Source organism: Macrosteles quadrilineatus, unplaced genomic scaffold, assembly GCF_028750875.1.
Source record: "Macrosteles quadrilineatus isolate MER2022 unplaced genomic scaffold, UCM_ALF_1.0 Scaffold_8__2_contigs__length_117827958, whole genome shotgun sequence".
In the NCBI taxonomy this organism is placed as follows: domain Eukaryota; kingdom Metazoa; phylum Arthropoda; class Insecta; order Hemiptera; family Cicadellidae; genus Macrosteles; species Macrosteles quadrilineatus.
In genome coordinates, this window is record NW_026542601.1 from 33957925 (window position 1) to 33978246 (window position 20322).

The 20322-nt window shown below is 36.3% G+C and overlaps 1 protein-coding gene across 1 annotated transcript in view; it reads left to right on the forward strand.

The window, feature by feature from the left end:
- LOC129001015 (uncharacterized) overlaps positions 1 to 20322 on the forward strand; it is a 57217-nt gene that overhangs the window by 28934 nt on the left and 7961 nt on the right. Inside the window, exons 3-9 of the mRNA XM_054428146.1 lie at positions 7637 to 7735; positions 8236 to 8336; positions 9478 to 9640; positions 10290 to 10502; positions 11579 to 11699; positions 13012 to 13198; positions 13950 to 14166. Of these exons, the coding sequence (XP_054284121.1) occupies positions 7637 to 7735; positions 8236 to 8336; positions 9478 to 9640; positions 10290 to 10502; positions 11579 to 11699; positions 13012 to 13198; positions 13950 to 14166 (1101 nt within the window). The remainder of the gene's footprint in view (positions 1 to 7636; positions 7736 to 8235; positions 8337 to 9477; positions 9641 to 10289; positions 10503 to 11578; positions 11700 to 13011; positions 13199 to 13949; positions 14167 to 20322) is intronic.

Here is a 20322-nt window from a genome sequence, read left to right on the forward strand (position 1 = left end):
CCAATTTCAAATTTCTAAATTAAGCAAATGAAAGGCTTAGTCTGCTGGTTTGCTGCGATGAGGGTATTATTAATTCTTTGACGTTTTGAAGATGGTAAAATAAAAATAAATACAGTAAAAACAAAAGTCAACTCACATCTGATTCATAAAGATATCCAATCTCTAAAGGATGTATGTTTTAACTAGACATTCCATCCCCATGTTAAAGTTGTAGTCAGGTTTTTAATCAAATTTGTCTTAGTTGATGTGAGCCACCTACAGATTGCGCTGATCTAAATTACTGATTTATGCCGATTACACGATGGTTTTTACCAAGTCAAACTGATGGAATGACTTAATGAGCTATAGCAACTGTTGTGACCCAGCAACTATGTCAGTAACAAAAAATAAGGTACAGAGTTTTAGACACTAGCGCAATCTGTGACTGGCTCACACAACTACGTTCTATTTTAGTAAAAAATTGGCGACAGCTGATCCATATAGATGGGAGATGGGATGTCTTCTTCTGTATCCAATAGTCAATGGTTTTACTTAATTTCTTAATGCTAAACTGATTCCTTTCTGTAGGTAATTCAACAACAATCAGCTGTACAATGACAGCCTAATTTACATGTAATAACAAGACAGGGCTCAGGTGCGGCCCTAATCACATATTGCCACTACATTGTCTGTTGAACACTGTAATATAATCAGACCCCCCCCCTCTACACCACTGTCAGCTCTCAAGACACCCTCTTGACAACAATCAGCTGTTCAATGACAGCCTAATTTACATGTAATAACAAGACAGGGCTCAGGTGCGACCCTAATCACATATTGCCACTACATTGTCTGCTGTACACTGTAATATAATCACACCCCCCCCCTCTCTCTCCACCCCTGTCAGCTCTCAAGACACCCTCTTGACTCCGATATTACCCTCTTCATCTTCACAGCCAATAAGGAGGGGTCAAGTAATATTAATTATGTGACAGTCTAAAAGCTATTTATTATAAAATATACTCCGTTCACAAAACATAGGCTGTTTGAAGGGAAGTTCCCCCTCTACTTTTTTTATTTCTTCCCCTAAAATCGCCTAAATTTTGTGAGTGGAGTATTGTAGCAGCAACAAGGTAAGAACCTGGCATTAAAAATATTTGTTCACAACGGTAAAAAAAATCCAAATTTTCCTGGGTTAGACATTTTATGCATTTTATTTAGCCAATGAAATCACTATGAATAGCGTACCACTTAGATTTACTATTGATTATTGATAGTCATATTTCATTGTCAATCAATGTAAAAGTTGTAGCTATAGTTCGGCCGCTTAGAAAGCGACCTCCTCTAGCATTTATATATTTTAAAGTGGTTTGGTTTAGCATTAGCGTGCAGGTCGTTTTCTAAGCAGCCGAACTATAGTTTAAGGATGTATCTCTTGACATTTTATACTATGACTGAATTTTTATCTCTATAAAATCAATCACCCCCCAAAAATCATATATAGCCAATTCATTTTCAAATAGTGAATATGAAATGTAAGAAAAGCTCTTAAATTAATCTAGTGAAGAATCTTCAATTTCTTAAAATGGTTACTCCCACAGCTTACCCATGATGTTAACAAGCTAATGGAAGAAAGTATGTATCAGATTGCTGATGTAGTTTATTGAAATTGTTTCTTAACACTTTCTATAATTAATATCATAATACAGGGTGGTAAAAAAAGCCCAGGACAGTTAAATATTTTAAAAAATAATGTAGATAGAGCTACAATACTTGGTAAAAAGTTACAAGGCATAAAACTCTATTTTAATACATATTCAGTGATCCCAATAACTCTTCAGGGGGACGGCCCACAAGGAGTCGGAAGAAAATCTTAAATAGAAGCATAGGTCAATTTGCACATCAAATTAAAGGTCTTTTTTAGTAGAATACAATGCCGCAAACCGCACTTCAAAAGGTTCATCCTGCGCAAAATGGCAGATGTTCAAAGATTTCTTGAATCCGCCATTTTGAATCTTTGAACGACTGCCATTTTTTACTCAGGGATTCTTTTGAGCTTGAATTTACGGCATCGTAATCTACTAGTGAAGACCTTTAATTTGATGTGCATATTGACCTATGCTTCCATTTAAGATTTTCTTCCGACTCCTTGTGGGCCGTCCCCCTGAAGAGTTATTGGATCACTGAATATGTTTTAAAATAGAGTTTTATGCCCTGTAACTTTGTACCAAGTATTGTAGCTCTATCTGCATTATTTTTTAAAATATTTAACTGTCCTGGGACTTTTTTACCACCCTGTATATCTTTACAAATGATACCTACTGATGAATAGTTTTGTTCTAACTGTATCTTTCGAAGTAGTCATGGGTTTCCAAAAATGTTTGTAGTTTTCGTCATGTATTTTGTATGACAATCCATTTTAATAGAGATGGAATCATAAACATCACTAGGGAAGTCTGTGTCAATGAATGAAGGAACCCAAAGTCAATATTACAAATTCAAACATCCTCTTTGACATTGGAGGCTCAAGAGACAATGTTTGAAGTTAAACAAGAGAATATGTTAGTGCACAGGATAATATATGCCTTGCTGCTGTCACTGCAAAGAGAACCTTAGTGTGCAATCCCGTGGGACGTAAAGTGCAACTTTATTGGAATTTACCAACGTGCATTACTCTGATGGAAAATGCTCATCACATTCTAGAAAAGGTTTACTACACCGGTTGTATTTGAGTTTCTGTTATAATGTAGGCCTACTTACTCAATTATTAGGTACAAGGTTGTTTATTTTTGTTTGTTAATCTATTGGGACTTTTAAAAGTTTTTTGGAAAGGGAATAGTCCAGAATGTGGTTTTGTTCCTATCTAAAATCAATTTTTTGGTGGATAGATTAATTGATGGCTCAAATGAAAAAATGCTTTTAAATCCAGAAATTTATTGATCTTGCTTGGAATTGAATCAGCAACTCACAAATTTGAAGGTGAGCTTTATAATAAAATGGCTATATATACATTTTTTTAAATACATTATTGTTTCAATCAGTAAATATTCAGTGGGTTCAAAAGTAAATAGTACATTATTTATGAGCCCATTCCTTCTCTGTTTCATGGATAATACAATTTTTTTTCAATATTTTTGTATTTTGATGATTTAAAGTCTATTTTTTATTATATAAAAAACATTTTAGGCTTGTCATTCACATTCAAATGTTTTTATTAGTTTTTCCCATTCCTCTTTAAAGATATTTAAGTTTCTTCTAAAAAAAAATAACACAATTTTCTCTTAAAATCTTAAAACTAGACAAAGTGTCTAGAGTCTAAAAGTAAGACTGGCCGTAAGGTATGGGATGTATAAAACAGAACATGAAAGTCAGGTAGAGTAAATGATTCTACACTGCAGTGGCTGTATATGAGGACTCAAACACATACAAGCCTGGGCAACGTTAAAGAGAATGTTGAAGAGCTTCTGATTATTCTCTGCCCCAACGTGGTTGCGAGTGATGTTGCAGTTTGATTATTCTGTTTATTGTTAAATTTCCTATAACAAAATGGATTTGATTCAGTTCATAAAATTAAGTTAAACTTTTAATAGGAAAATAGGCTGTATGCAATGCATGTGTTTTTAATAACTGTATAGTTTTTTTTTTATTTGGTTGTTTATTTATTCGTTTACTAGCAGAGTACCCGTCCTTCGTACGGGGTTGGCATATAAGTATCAAATGCTTATAGCAGTTATGAGTGAGGACATGGTTTAAGAAATTTTGGTTCTTTTTGAAGTTTGTTCGCTACGCTCACTCACCTTTAGGTTGGAGCTCGTTCGCTGCGCTCACTTTCCTTCAGGTTAGCTCGTTCGCTACGCTCACTTGCCTTCAGGTTAGCTCGTTCGCTACGCTCACTCGCCTCCAGGTTGAAGTTCGTTCGCTACGCTCACTCACCTTTTGGTTGCAAATTAGCTGTTGTCATAAATGTAAAAGAAATAATGCTAGTGCTGCACCCTGTTGGTAATCCTTGTAACTTTAATGCTATTGAAAATCATAGAACAGAACCAACTTGTTTAATTGAAACAGCTGTTAAGATTCATTAATTCCATTTCTCATAAGGTTAACATGGGAACCTTTGCTCCAGAGCCACTGGGGCGGAGCCCGGAAGGATTTTTGGGATAAAAATATGCCTATATGTTAATCGGGAATATGAGCTATCATCATGCCGAATTTCAGCCCGATCCGACCAGTAGTTTTCGCGTTTACTTTTCCCATACACACAGACACCACCTCTTTTTTATAATAGTATAGATTATTTTGTTTAGTTCTAACTGTGTACCTATGTATCCTGTATAAATATATATCAAATTCCAGATCCCGAACTGTCGTGAAACCTTTTCTTACTAATCGTGATGGGAAATGTCGGCAGTAGTCAGTAAGTTCTAAATCTTCCATAGGTATGCCACAAATATAATACAGGAAATAAAAATCAAATGATCCCATCACTCATTATATATTACAGTTTTAGCGAATTTCCCTATAGGGAAGTAGCTATTACCGTAGGTGGCACGGTAAGACCTAGACCCGGGACTGATTTACTTTTTCATTTTGATGTCCCCAGAGGCCAAAAACACCATTCGTTCATATTTTTATATGATATAATATATATATATATACGTCCGTGAACGCGATAACTTGAGTAATTTTTGTCTGATTTTGATGAAATTTGGTTTAAAGGTGTAAAGCGGGATAAACTTGAATGAGTTCGCGAACCAGCATGATCGGACAATGGGAACGGGGCTTTACAGGGGGTTTTATGGGGTAAAAATTGGTTTTTCTCACCTTTGACCCTCAAAACACAAAATTTCCCAATTTCTCTTTAGACATTTTTAAAGAGCTTAAAAAAAAACAAATAATTTAGTATATAAAAGTATTTTTGTTCGATTATTATTAACGGAGGAAATTAAAAAAATTGTAAATTTAAAATTCCCATGTTATTCTTATGGAGAATATTGTCAAATGTTGTAGTTTGCTTGGTTATGGACATATTTTGATCAAACTTGGCAAATTTATTTATTTTGTACTAAGCTATCAATATTTTACTCAAAACACACTTAATTAGTTTCCTTGTAGCAGCAAACCTAGGTACTAGTTAAACCTAATGTTATTAAAATATATTTAACTGAAAATCAATTCAGACAAATGGAAATTCGCTTAGTCGGCAGGTTTGCTGCGGCGGGGGTATTTTTAATATATACATTTTACTTTCTCCCCCTATACCATAGTATATGGAGAAAGTATTGTTTTCGTCAAAATTTTCGAGTTTGAGTTTTGAGTGGATATATTCGTTTTGGGTCCCGCTGGACCCAAAAAAGTGGTTTTCGAAGTGATGTGTGTGTGTGTGTGCGTGTGTGTGTGTGTGTGTGTGTGTCTGGATGTGTGCAGAGCTAGGGACTACACCTGTGGACCGATTTCGATGAAATTTGGTATGTAGGTTCTAATCTATTGTATCTCCAGGTGTTTTTTTTCATTTTTTTGAAATTTTGATGTTTAATGGGGATTTTCCCATAAAAACCCATAAAAAACCGGAAAAATCGGAAATTTAGTATGTTGTAGCCCTTTAAATTCTGAACAAAATGGTGCAAATCCCATTTCTGTAAAAATTACGGTCCAAAAGTTATTGTAAATTATGTTATTTTCCCATAAAAACCCCATAAAATGACGGAAAAATCGGATTTTTACAAAAATGTCCCTAAAGATTTTGATACAAATTTAGTATGTTATAGTCCTTTAAATTCTGATCAAAATTGTACTAATCCCATTTCCGTATATTTACTCTCACCGCTTACACATGATAAAGGTTGTTGACAAACTTACGGGAGAAAGTATGTGTCAGTGTGTCAGAATGCTGATACCGTTTATTTTAATTTGATTTGATTTTGAAACTTCGAGTGTCCAGAAAACAAAAGTGAACATTTTACATTGACCTTTGTGAAATGTAAGTTAATTAAAAAGTAGTTTTGTTCCATGACAGTGACTTTAAACATGTCCTCAGTGGGAGTTTAAATGTTTAAATGAACTCCAGACAACAGAGTTGTATACATTAAAGGATTAGCTTTTGTAAAGCTAATTGTTGTTTAGCTCTCTCAGTAATCTTGTTCTTCCTCTGCTTAGCTAATAACTTCCCATCTAATGTTATTTTGGGCTTTGAATCGTTGTAATTACTATTATGAGGTTTGTCAACTGTTTTGTTCATAGTTTATGCATTTTAGTTGAACACACTTGGTTTGTTTTACAAGTTGCGATGTTTTTGGTGCCTCTTAGAATTTAGTATTTTGTTGTAAGCTACTCATTCTAATGTAAAATATTAAACTGGTTTTAAAGTCTCATGTCTGTTTATTTTTGAGTCTGCATATTGCATTGCTTTGTGAGAGATTTGTGTGTAACGGAGGAAATTCTCTTTTCCCTTGAGATATGAGAGACATGGACTAACTTATCTTTATTTACATTTTAATAGCTTTTTACTTTACTATATCTAACATATATTCAAAAAAATTGAATAGTATTTTTTGCAAAAGTTGGTACCTTCACGATTTGGTGGTTCATTCATAACAGAAAATGTGTTCAACTCTATAATAGACCAATGGTGTGGATATATTTTTTTTTAATTTGTTGTAGGTATTCAAGAATTTTTTATAGGTTCATACTCAATCTTTATAAAACCTGGTGAAGATTTTTAAGTTGGAAGCTCTATGGGTAATGAATGTATAGTAAGAAATTTCATACAGCATTTATACTAGTCAAACTTTAAAAGTTTTACATCATACATTTATTATTATAGCTTATATAACCAGTCGGTATATTTTTTTATTACATCTAACTTATATTTTTTCAAAGACATGATGATTACGGGAGCAAAATAATTTTGAATGAAATAGCCTAATATGTTTAAAGTGAGAAATGTAATCCAGCGAAAATATAATATAGGGACAGGGTGTCGTGTAAGGCCCATATTGAAATTCCCTGAGCGCTGAGCGCAGGGTGTTTAATCTTAACAGTATATTACCCCCTTCCCTCGTCCTGTCACATATTCTTGCTCTCTCTTTCTTTCTCACACTTTTCTTTTCATCCTTGTAGCAGGGTATGTTATTATAAAGTACAAAGACTCCTTTATCCATTCTATGTTCAAGATGTTTATCTTTAATTTCCTTCAGCATTAACAACAGTAGTGTTTGACTTTGTGCACTTTACTTGCGTTGACTATAGATTTTCATCTATACATTCCATTAAATTGTAGCCAGTTTCATGATAACAAATTATTTAAATTATGCCATCAACAGTTGGTGCTACTGTCAATAATTTGTCAGTTACTGATTTCTGATAAATACATAAATGTTTTAACCAAGCTCATTTGAAAAGTGAAAGAAAATGCAAAATCAACTCTTCGTGAAATCATAAAAACTATCATATAGGGTAAAAATACCCCAGAGTGCATCAAACCTTTAGACTGAGCGAATATCTATACTGTATTTAGGCTTGACTGGATACTGGTTCACTAAAATATTTCCTTAGGTCTTGCAATGAGAACTACGGTAATAGCTTATTCACTTTATGAGAAATTCCCCAATATTCCCTACATGGAAAATCCCCAAAAGTATTAATTTCTGGTGTGTTCCAGGGTGCAGAGGACTACCTAGTATACCATGGTCAGGTGCCTGTCCCTGTAGCAGATGAGCCTGGCTCCGCCCCTCTGGCACTGCATCTACATCGTCTGCAGGTATGACAACTTGAGTAAACAAAAATCATGGTAATGGTTTGAAATTGGGCTGAGTGGTCAGCGTCTCGAACTTCAGTGTAAGAGAGTCTGGGCGCCCCTTAGTTTATCTATGAAGATTTGAGAGGTTTCAGTAGCTTTCATTTGAAAGCTTGTGATGAAATATACAAAATGCCACTTGGTGCTTGAGGTCCCTATCAAAAAGTTATTTTTTAGTAAACCTGACATTTTCAAATATTTGCAGGGTTTGAATAATTTCCCCTTGAAAACTTTTAGATGGTTGTTCTTTTGTGAGAATGTTATTGGCGTAAATTATAACAAACATGTATAATCTTATTTATAAATATAATATTTTACTGAAGTAATATTTATTAATATGTATAACTCAATATTTCTCAGTATTTGACTTTAAATAATGTTTAAAGAAAGGTGTTAAATACATTCCCAATATGTATTAGCCTTTGGTAATTTTAAAGGCAGTGTATAACAGATGTGGTTTGCAGGTACCCCCTATAGGCCCTAGTTCTGCCCCCGATGCCCCTTTGCCGCCACTTGGAAACTTAACTGCATCTGGAGGCAGCTGGCAAACCGTCCCAGGCACCAGGTAAAAAGTTTTACCAATCACACCAGCTCAAAATTCCCTTTAATTCCCCCTTTTTGTATGTATTTTTTGACATATTGGTTTCTGCAAATCTATTAATTAAATCTTAACAAAGGGAAAATGTAAATTCAATTAATAATTCAGAATTTTAAAGGACTACAGGATGCTAGCATCTAAGGTTTGTATTAACTTATGTATTAAAGTGTTTAAACTCTGATGTTTAATTGATACATTTTGTTTTTATAATGCTTATGGTAATTTTCTTTTCAATCTATAGTTAACGTTATTGCGTACAACCTTTGACTTTTTTGATAGAGCTAAGCACTCTATCCCATTTTAAAGTTGTCACAAATTTTTGAATGAGTTATCAATTCTTTGAGACAACCGATGCACAATTGGATGCATATTTTAAGCTAGATATGAAAACAAAATAATTATAATCTGTGTTGAATATCTTTGTTACTGACCATAAGACCAGCCATTTTATTAAAAGGACAGGTGGGCTAAGTTTTTACCCGAAACTTTAATACTTAATACTTTTAACACAAATGAAGCCAAGTATTTAAGCCAAGTATGAATGGAGGTGAGTTTAGAATGAGTGGCGCAATCTTTTAGTCTTGTTAGTGACTAAGGCCGACATGTTCTAAGGTTTTCCTAGACTCGGAAGAGGAGCACGGAGGACCGAGAGCGGAGGGCGGAAAAGCGATTAACATGGTGTTCCGCTCCGCTTCTAAGAAAACAGTAACATAAAATTACCTAAGACAAGAGGAGTCTGTTTTCCCATAAAATTGTTGAACATAGTAAAATTGAGTCAATATCAGAGTGTACTGATGTAAAATGACTGATTTCTGAAGAAAACGGCAACTTTTTAACCTTTTCAAACTGATAGGGAGGCTTATCTGTAAGCTATAGCATCTTTTATGTCCCAACCACTCAGTAACAAAAACCAGAAAATCTCTGTGAGTGACTCATACTATGTTCTTGTTTAGTAAAAAATAGGCTGCGGCTTTCATATACATGGAAAATCTACTTTGCAATCCAAAAGTCAAATATACAACCTCAAATAGTTGAAACAAATGAAATAACAACAAAAAAAGTAGTGAATTGAATGCAACATTTTGAAAGTATAAAATTGTTGTTATAGGTTTAAGTTCTTTGTGTTCTCTGCGTACTATGAGCGCCGTGGTCAGAGGAGTGTGAGAGTGATTGCTGCCACCAAGACTCGGGGCCCGGAGAGAGTTTGGTGTCGCCTTTGGTACTCCGGGAACTCATCTGGAATCTCTGCCTCCGTTCCAGGGAAAGTGCGGGTGAGTGAATAGAACTTGGGAGTACAAATAGTTGAAAACTCTTTTTGAAGTTGCTGACAGAACTCATGACGTATTGACTTGACAAATCTTGTGTAATTCCTTTTGACTTGATGATTTTATCCCTTCTGTCCGTCGTTTTGAGTTGACAAACTGTTAGTAAATTGGCCTATATGTTATCAAAGTTGAATGTGTTTTTTGTGCTTTTTGTGTGCGATCAACAGTCTAGAACTCGTTTTTAAGTGAGTTAGTTGTTCTACCTCCTTATAATGTACTCTACAATATTAAAATTGTAGAATTGAACAAAACTCTACAGTATTGCAGTGATTGAAGCAATTTCTTCTTGTTGCTAAGTCTTCATCCTCAATCCAGCATCCTTCTTAGGGTTTAGATTTAAAATTCCTTTCAGTAAAGCTTAGCACATTCATTGGATTTGGCCATTGACTATTGATTGATAGTCAAAGATTTGGCTTAACTTTATTTCATCCATAAAGCAGCAGCATGAGGACCAAGAACAATCAAGGTTTACAATATTGCAACATTTAAATCAGTTTTTAGTTTAACAGTAAATCGTACTAACCTTGATTTACACAAATTTTTCATTACCACATTTGTTTAAATAGAAAAATAAGCTAAATCTTGGATTTTGCAGGTCATAAGAGAAAACTGGAATCTCAAATACTCTGCTTGTTTCGTACTCTGTCCGCTCCGCTCCAACCAAACGACGCCGGTTTCGGTTTCTGTGGTGGCCAGACTGCGAGTTCCGCCTACTAATTTGTTACTGGTCCACCAGCCTCCCATTGCTACCAACACGACAGGAAGACTAGCCGTGTGTATCAAACCTCTTCACTACAACTACAGCCAGGTAAGACTATAGTGTTTATAGCTCTTTTGGAAATTGTTCAATATTCCGTTACGCACCATCTCTCTCCATCAATTTATTAAATCATCACAACAAAGACATAATGTTGATTTTTTGCTGAATATGAGTGGAATGGATTGAGATGCTTTGTTTGGATTAAACCAGCTGTTTGAACAAATTTCCCTTAATAATAGGGAATAAGCTATTACTGTAGGTCTCAATATGGTAAGACCTGGACCCAGGACCGATATGTTTTCAAGTTAAAGTTCCCAGATTCCAAAATCACCACAGCTTCATAATTGATGAAATTTGGTATCAAACGTGTACACCTACATTATTTATTCACACTAGTTTGTGTACCAGCATGATTGGACAATGGGAACGGGTGTTTAGGGTGATAATTTCGTGAAAATCCAATCAGGCAAATGGAAATTCACTTAGTCTGCAGGTTTGCTGTAATGGGGTATTTTTTACCTAGGATAATTAATGAAAAGCCCAATAACTAAAAACAACTCGCTCAAGTTTTAACCATCATAAAATGAAAAGTTAAAATAGATGATACTCCTAAAACTGTTAATGGTATTTAACCTTGAAGGAAACATACAATGCTTTTACATGTCGACCAGTGTTGATAGTGCAATAGACAGAGAAGTCCAACCAATGGCAATGCAGCCTATCAGCCTATGGCTTTGTTCCTCAGTTAAAGATTGTGGATTTGAATCCCATCTTGGTAAGTCTCAAATGCTACTCATAAGGGGGTTCACCTGTCCGTTTGGTAGAGATACGTGAGAGATCCATCCAAAATTATGTTTTATAGCTTGGGTAAAAATTGTTGGGTTGATTCACTGTGCGTTGCACCTAAATCCTTGTATTTTGCTGTTTGTTGCTTACTGAGTCCCTTTACAAAAACTTGTTTTAAATACATTTTATATTTGTGTTCATAAAAATGAAAAACCATTAAATACAAGACATAACCATATCACTGAAAAGTTCTCACAGTTCAATAGGTCAAATAGCAGTATGTTGCTTTGTAAACCTCATATTTCACAAAAGATTTTTTTTTGGTTTCCATTTTCCAGACCTTGAAGCTGACAGAGTTCATAGAGCTCAACACTCTACTAGGAGTTTCTCACTTCTTCTTCTACAACCACACATGCTCAGACCAAGTCAGCTGTATACTAGAGGACTACAGGAGTAGAGGTAGGGAGAGAGGAAATGTCTGAAATGTAAAGAAAAGAGTGGGAGGTCAGATAGCAAGGGAGTAGAGGAGATGGAAAAGGCGTAGTAGAAGTGTCCAGAGAATAGAACTAGCAAATAAATATAGAGGGTTGGGCAAAAGGTTGACAGCTGAGAAAGTGTAGGAAAAAGGTTTTGGTAAAGGAAAGGACATTAAATTTTTAGATGAAAAAGTTTTATAGATAAGGGCAGAGTAGAGTGAATATTAAGGAGTTGGGAATTTTAGGAGTTAGTTAACTATGGGGATAGTAGACACTAGACAGTAGTAATAAGTGTGGGAAGATGTAAACAATTTTAACGATATTGTACTAAAGATAAAGATACATAAATATTAGTAAAAAGTTAAGGAAAGGAAATACACCTATTTCCAACTTGTTGTAAAATGTAGTCTAGGTATTATAATTTTATTATAATGTTTTTTAAACAAATTTATATTTCATATTTTTTATATTTTAAAATTTTTTTATTATGTAGGCTACCAGTAATTATTGTCTTATGTTTAGAAGGTATTTTCATTCATTCAAAAAGAAAAACACAAGGGTTTAGGATGGGTTCAAGGGGGGTGGTAAGGAAAAGGGTTTAAATACTGCCACAACTTTAATCCAAGCTGAGTGATTGAATCATTTATCATTATTGGTACCGGTACTCTGCTTTCATTACCCATAATCCCTAACAGGGTTTGTTTGTAAGAGGTATTCTCAACTGTACCATTTTTTTCTAATAAAATCCTCTTTTGTTTAACCAAATGGCGGAACAAAATTAATAACTTAATTAAAATGTAAGAAACTGTTCGTTGCCAATAAACCTAGTTAATATTTTACTTCTAAAAGCTCCACACCTTTTGGAATTTAGAAATTTAAAGGCACATGTTCATCATCTATCTTTGTGCAGGATTTCAGCCCAGTTGGTTTGGTAGTTTTTGCATTTGCCCAGAACGAACACACTGACAGACAGACACACATATATATCATCCTCACTTTATATTAGTTTTTGGAGGAAAGCACACTACGTGGCCACACTTACATCATAGAAGAAGAAATGGACCCAACTAATTTACTTAAGAAAATATTTCCAAGTAGTTGGTACACACAAAATAAATGTTTTTACTGTAACCTTATTATATAATTTCTGATAAAGCTCTCTTGTAAGGGGAGAAATATCAAATTATGCTTTGTGAACACTCTTCATAACGTAGTAGATTGATTTCAAAGCAAACAAAATGTTAAAATTTGTAATTAAATGTTCCAGTAGGATGATAATAATCTGTTGTTTCCAGGAAGAGTATCGGTTCTTCCCTGGAAGCTGGACATTCCCTCGCAGACCGAGATCAGAACCGAAGGATTGTTTGCGGCTCTCAATGACTGTCTGTACAGAACCATGTATCACTTCAGCCACATTGCGCTGATAGACTTGGACGAGTTTATTGTACCGAGACACAACGATACGCTACAACAGTTTATTGAGTAAGTAAAAATAAACCTCAAAGTATGATGAATTCTCCATCTTAACTTCAGCTTGAAGATAACTTAATATTTTCAGCCATCCCAGATTCAAGAGCTTGAATTATACCAAACTTACTTTTTTGTTGAAAGTTTGAGACGGTAACCACTAGGCTGGTAACACACCCACTATTGCCGTTGTATTTACAAATATTTACAATATGTGGACAAAAAAACTTACAACAGGAACCATGGGCGGATCTAGCCAGTTGAAAAGAGTAGAGGCTGTTTTAAAATAATCACATAGGGTACTACAACTGTTAGTGGAGGAAATTGTGTGGATTGTAAGCCTGTATTTTGGGGCACTCTGGCATAACTTACTGCCATGGCCATTTGTACCCCAGTCGGTACTTGGACTCAGCATCACAACGTCTCCATCTGCCTCTATCCTAAGTATCCTGTTCTTCAATTCCCAAAAGTCTCATGTCTTCCTGGATCAGATATCTAGTTCTTGGTCTTCCTCTAGGTCTTCTTTCTCCCACCGTTCCTTCAGGATGTGTTTTATGGTAGGGGCATAACATGGAGTGAAATTCAAACATCGCCATGTATACTTCTTAGTGTTATATTTTTTACACATATTACCCCAAAAAGGTCACTGCCCCACATGCCAGAAACGCAAGTTACAGTTTTCATGTTTTACATAAAGAGAAAGGATATTAAAAAGTTTAAACTTTCAATTTTAAAAAAAATTGATCAAAGGTTATATTTTCCGTAGGTGGATGGGTAAGCGGATCAATACCCGGAACACAGGCTCCTACAGTTTCCAGAACGCCTTCTTCTACCTCCAGTGGGGAGACGACTACAGCCGAGGCGGGCCACGGAACGCACTGGAGACTCAGCTTATGACACTGCACAAGACTCGACGGAGAGCCAAGCTCCATCCACACAAGCAACGGAGCAAGTATATCTGCCGACCAGAGCGAGTGATAGAGGTATAGGTTCTTGCTTTTGACCAGCTTATTCAAAAGTTTAAACATAAAGAGTTTTTGTTGTCTATGTCAGTGGAGCATGTTATGAAGCCATACTCCTTTGAAGGAAAGCTGTCCATCCCTCAAATATTTGATGATATGCCTGAGATTGAATTCGCGTCCCTTATATTGTGGCCCGAGATGCCAACCACTAGGCTAGCAACTCTCCCAAAAATTTAAAGTTTGGAAAAAAAAGCACTTCAAAAACATGTGTTTAGTAAATTTTAAATTGGCAAATCTTTACTTTCTTCACCAAGAGTCGGACATATTCATGTTGGTTTGACTTTAAAAACTGTGGGGATAACCCACATCACCGCCAACAATTATGGTATAAGGTAAGAGTCAACCCCATCAGCTGATCCAAAGGCGAGCAGACAGTTCTACTCGGAGCCACACTAGCGCTCCGGCCGGAAAGGACCAACCGCCGGCAACCAGGTTTGTCTTGCTTGTACCACACACCGAGAAGGACTCCTGGGTCTACTCTACAGTTAGTAAGGTACCCATAATGTCTAAGTAGTTAATTAATCTTTTGGGGGATAAAGGGGGTAAGGGGAATCATATCTTTTTCTAAATTAGACCAAGATCAACCAACAATAAATTAATTCAAGTAACTAAATTAAACTTTACGGTTATCGATATCATGTTTAGGGCAAGTTGCTGCAGGCGTTTCACAATGGCGAGGAGTAGTTAGAGTTGAATAAGATGTAGTTAATCTATTTATTTGAGACCTATCAAAGCTGGCTTATGCTGGGCAGGGTTTTCGTGAGTGCTATGGGGAAGTGGAATCAGCACGTTTTTCATTAAGTGTGGATCTGGCTGGGTTTATTCCAGTCAAGACCCCGCAGTTGGTAGCAGAGCGTTACGTAACCTCATAGCCTGCATAGTAGCTCTCGCGAGATCCTGTTCGGCTGGTCAAGCTTTGAATAAGTCTCAAATTCCAAAATTTTCACTTTGAAAACGATTTTTTATTTTCGGGGAAGGTAATTTAAGGTGTTCAGTAATGGTTTAGAACATGAATTCCATTGTGCAATCGTGCAAGGTCAGATCACGTGATCGAGTTTGGAATTTCCGGCGTGAACTCGTGTGAGCAAGTTGACTCATCAAGGTATTAAATTTAGCTTCTGGGAATTCGTTTATTTATTAAGTTGGGGTTCCAAATGTCAAGGCGTGTTACAATAAATTTTCATTTCATAAATAGCTGAATGTGACGAATATGCGTGTAATTAGTGCGACGTGGGACTACTTAACCCAAATGAGTGCCCATGTGAAGCATCCTGTTGAGCTGCGAAGCACATTTCAATAATTTAATAGTAAGTAACGTACCTTTTATTTATTTTTCAGATAATTATAACTCCCAATCTTTTTTCTCCAAGGTTAGTTAGGCCTATTTTCAGTATATTCAGTCTAAGTAAGTTTGTTAGGTTAAGTAGCTGCAGTGTGTTCAGATTGAATTCTAAGTATTTAATTCCAATAGCCCTTGGCTTTTACATACTGAAGAGGTATTTGTCCCCATGCACAGTGATTTTATGTAATTCCTTTTGTGTATAGTGATTTTTTGTGGTGGTTTCAAGCAATTTAGTCCTAAGTAGGCCTAGGCCTAGTCGATCTTAAGCAGTTAACCTTAAGTAATTCCTACCAGATAATCAGGTCATTGTTCCTTATTCTTAATCTTAGCAGCCCAGTTTATTTTTAATAGTGAAATTTACACCCATTTTTTACACAATTTGCTAGATTTAGTACAGTGATTGCTAGATCAATTTAGGTTGAATTAGGCAGTGGGTGGGTTGACCGCAAGATGTAATAAGTTTTACTGATTTGATTCAGTACCTGAGTAATGCATGCGATACATAAAAGGTAGTAACAATTTACTATCATTACTCGGGACAATCACCCCCCCCCCCTCAATTCACACAAACATTGATTTAGATTAATTGTTGCTGGCAGTCCTCTTTCATGTTCTAGCGCTTTGTTTTTTTTTACAGTTAGGCCTACTGGATTGTTAAGCCTGCCTTAATTAATAAATTTTCATAAATTAGTTTGCATTGTTTGAAAATTAGTTACAGTGTTTGCATTATTCTTAGTTACAGCACAGTAGCCTAATTAAATTTTTTCCCCGCAGTTAGTAGTTGTACAGAACTTTCCTTTTTGCGGTACGCTAGAGCGTACTTGATGATGAGTAATACAGTAGGCTAATTAGATTTATAAGTTTATTGTTTAACTTTGTTATCGGTTAGGCCTATTATTTAATGTGCTATATACATAAGTTAGGCTTTCACTACATGGTTCTAATTATTTTGCATTTTTCACCCCCATTAGTATTCTATTAATCCCTCTCCCCGCGCATCAACACATCATAAACCCCCCCCCCCCACCCCTTCGAATTATTAGCATCCAAGGTACAAACAGAATCAGAATTACAAATGTATGCAATTAGTTTAATGGGTGACTCCCAATTTTGTAGATATGCCAACTTTCTGCAGGAACAAAGATCATTAATAGCTTTAGAAAAATCATTTTGCTTTTCCGGCGCGACGATAGCTGATTACAAAAAACATTATAAATCAACGCATTCGTCGATACCGCCGAATTCAATTATTCTTATTTGCTTAGGCACGAATGACATAATTCGGGGTACGCCATTGATGCATATGAAGAATCAATTTTCGTCCTTATTGAAATTAGTTAAGAAACTTCACACACCCAAACTGTTATTAATCCTAGCCTTGCCTAACTTTCCACGCCTTGCACAGAACAACAACGCACTCGCTCACATTGATCACTTCAACAAATACTTGACTACTTTACAGTCTCACTCCACACATTTACTACGTTTGGATATTCCAACTCACAGCGCTCATCGATATTTTGAAGCAAAATATTACCCTTCGGGAAGAAAAGATGGAATCCATTTCAATGCCAGAACCTTTTTGCGCCTCGTGGAAATACTAGGGAATCATTTGAACAACATTTCACTTTAAATTAACAAAATAAATAATAATTTTTTTTTTAATTAATTGCAGCGAATTTACAAAAGCGTTTGAGCCGACCATTGTCGCAAGCCACAAGCATCGATGCATTTCTTAGTGTAGGTACATTTATGACGATTTTGATGAATGTTATAAAAAAAAAATATATATATATTCATGGAAATCGTAAAGTTAATTTCATTTGAAACGAAAGTCTGCTTTCTACGATTCAAGATAGGTCACCTTATCACCTTATCCAGTCTGGAACCAAGTAGGGACTCTGTCAATATTTAGTTGGGTTACTCAACCCGAAATGGAACTAGGGCGAGTAGTCAACATGTCTCTCAGATGCACTGTCACATTTCAGATGATGTGATGACATCACATAGATGATTGATGGTTTTGAGGTCTAAGTCTTTAGAACAAAATAATAACTTAATTCGAGTTGAATGGTATACCCTTTTGTAAAAAAAAAAAAAATGTATGTATATATGTATATTGTATGTTTTAAATATATATATATATATATATATGTAAAAAAAAAAAAAAACATCATGAGCAAGTACCTTTATACCTATCACACCTTGTTACCTCACCTGGAAAATATTTAATTAAGCGGCTTCCAAACTCCAATCCAGCTTAAGACGGGTACAACCCCCCCTTGTCGGCCCATTAGCATGGCACCCGTGGGTGGTGATGGGATGGATAAAAAAAAAAAAAACCATCGTATCACTCATCCGCGGGACTAGTGCATACCCCTGGTATTTAAAAAAAAAAAAAAGTAGGAATGCCAGCAAGGTGACACTGGTAGCCCGCGATGCGTCGTCGGGGAACATGGAATGGAATGTGACTAGTCAATAAATTCAAAGCCACCAAGGTATCAACGTCCCTTTTCTTCACCCTCCTTATTACTTGCTCAAACAATAAAAAAAAAAATAAATAAAAAAAAAAAAAAAAAAAAAGTTCCCCTACCATCAACTCGGAGGCCTCTCCCCAAATCAATAAATTGTTTATTTTTTGTTTTTTTTTTTGGTGCTGCCCCCTTTGAACACCAAGATATAGGATTGAATTGCGTTTTTGAAACCCAAAAAAGGTTTCAACCGGGGTTCGCTACTCCTCCACTCACCATAAGGTATCCGGGAAACCAAACGCCTTGGAGGTTCATCGTTGACTTATTGTCGCTGTATAGGGACAGTGCATTATGAGACAAGAGTTTGCTGGTTATTCCAAACTTTTTATGTATGGTGTCCAATAGAATAGGGTGGTTCCATGACAAAACAATCCTGCAATCCCATATTAACTTTCCACTTGTAATTACCTCCTAACACCAAAATCAAACGATAAGCAGATTTTCAGGGAAAGTAATTGGGTATGGGAAAATAGGGATTGTGGCCCGACAATGCGTCTGGTGCAATACGCTCAAATAAAAATTTTTTTTATAGATTAAGCAATTTTATAATTTTGTATAGGGACATATTACACACATATAATAATTTTTTTTTTAGAACAAATCATACAGTTTTAGGATCGCCAACACCTTTCACCTTTTTTTTCTTAAGTCGATATCCCCACCCCCCCCTCGAAGCCCCCAGTCTTCGTATTGAATAATATGCCAATTTATGCTCTTGAGAATGTACCGAGCACGGTAACATGGATTAATGCGCTTAACGCTCAATGCACTGCTTGGAATATTAACTCAGCCCCGACCTTAGAGGAAAATAGGTCAATTCTGAAGAATTTCGTGAGAAGTCTCAATGGAGAAAATCTTCAGCATAATGGCTCAAATGAAGCCAACCATCAATCGCCAGCACCCAACGCTGAGCAACCGGTCACAACAAACACTGAAACGTCACCTACCGCTGTTGTCACGACAATCACTGGAACTTCACCTCCCACTGCCACCATGACAACCACAACATTTACTACGACTACTCCACTAACTACAGCTACAACCAGTACCAACACCCTTCATAGTCCTTCACCAATCCTAGACCCAAACATACAAGTCCTCATTCAGTCCTTGCAAACAATGACCTTGAACGCGGTCGCCCAAACGGCAAGCACATTCACAGAGCAATTTAAGGTAATTCAAACGCCAAGTCAGAGCCAGACAGAAAATTTTAGTTGTCCGCCATACGTCACGGAGTTGCTAAAGGAGCTTCCCAGAATTTCAGGCGCCGATACTCGCGAATTGGTCACTTTCCTTAAGAAGCTACACCAAATCATACAATTAAATCTCGTCAAAGATAGATACATCATAATGAACATAATGCCTTATACGTCGAACCGTTTCAGAGAATTCTGGATGACAGCAATCGCACAAAATCTTTCATGGCCCCAAACACTGCATAGCATTAGGGAGAATTTTTTCACCTCGGACACTCTGAGAGAACTCAAAAACCAAAATTTATATAGGCGTCAGCACCAACGGGAACACTTAGCCGATTTTGTTAAGGACATTCAAACCCTGCACACCATTTTGTCTCCTAACACCCCTGAACAGGAAATTTTTCAAACCATTTTTAGAGGTATTAATCAGCAAACACGAATGACCTTTGCAGGCCTTAAGCCTATCACTTCAATTCAGGATTTACTTGATGTGGCCCCCCTGTCAGCAAGCCTGTTAGACCAATCAACCCAAAATCAACCAAGAGACCAGCAACCATCCACTAGTAGACCTCAGTACCACAGCAATTACCAATTTCGCCCAAATAGAGGCAACTTCTCAAAAAATTTCCAGCACAGACAACCCCATTGGCAAACCAATTACCCCCAACAATATCATCAGACTCAACAATTTCCCAATCATTACCAATTCAATTCACAACCGCCCAACTTCCGACCTCAATATCAGCCACCAAGTAACCCGAGTCCAGGATTCAACACGTATCCACGTAACACTAACTTCAATCGGCAGCCCAATCGTGAAAATCAACCATCTTCCTCTGATAGTAAGCGGAATTTAAACTCCACCAGGGGAGGTCATTAGGCAGCGCATCTCTCCGGACCATTCAGTCTGCCATACCACAAACTAAAGCCCTTCAGGCATCAACGTCTACCAACACTATCCCACCCCAACAACAAAAAACCACCCAACCCAACAATAGTAACAACAACCTCAAAGCCAAATTAAATAAATCAGCCTTTGTCTCTC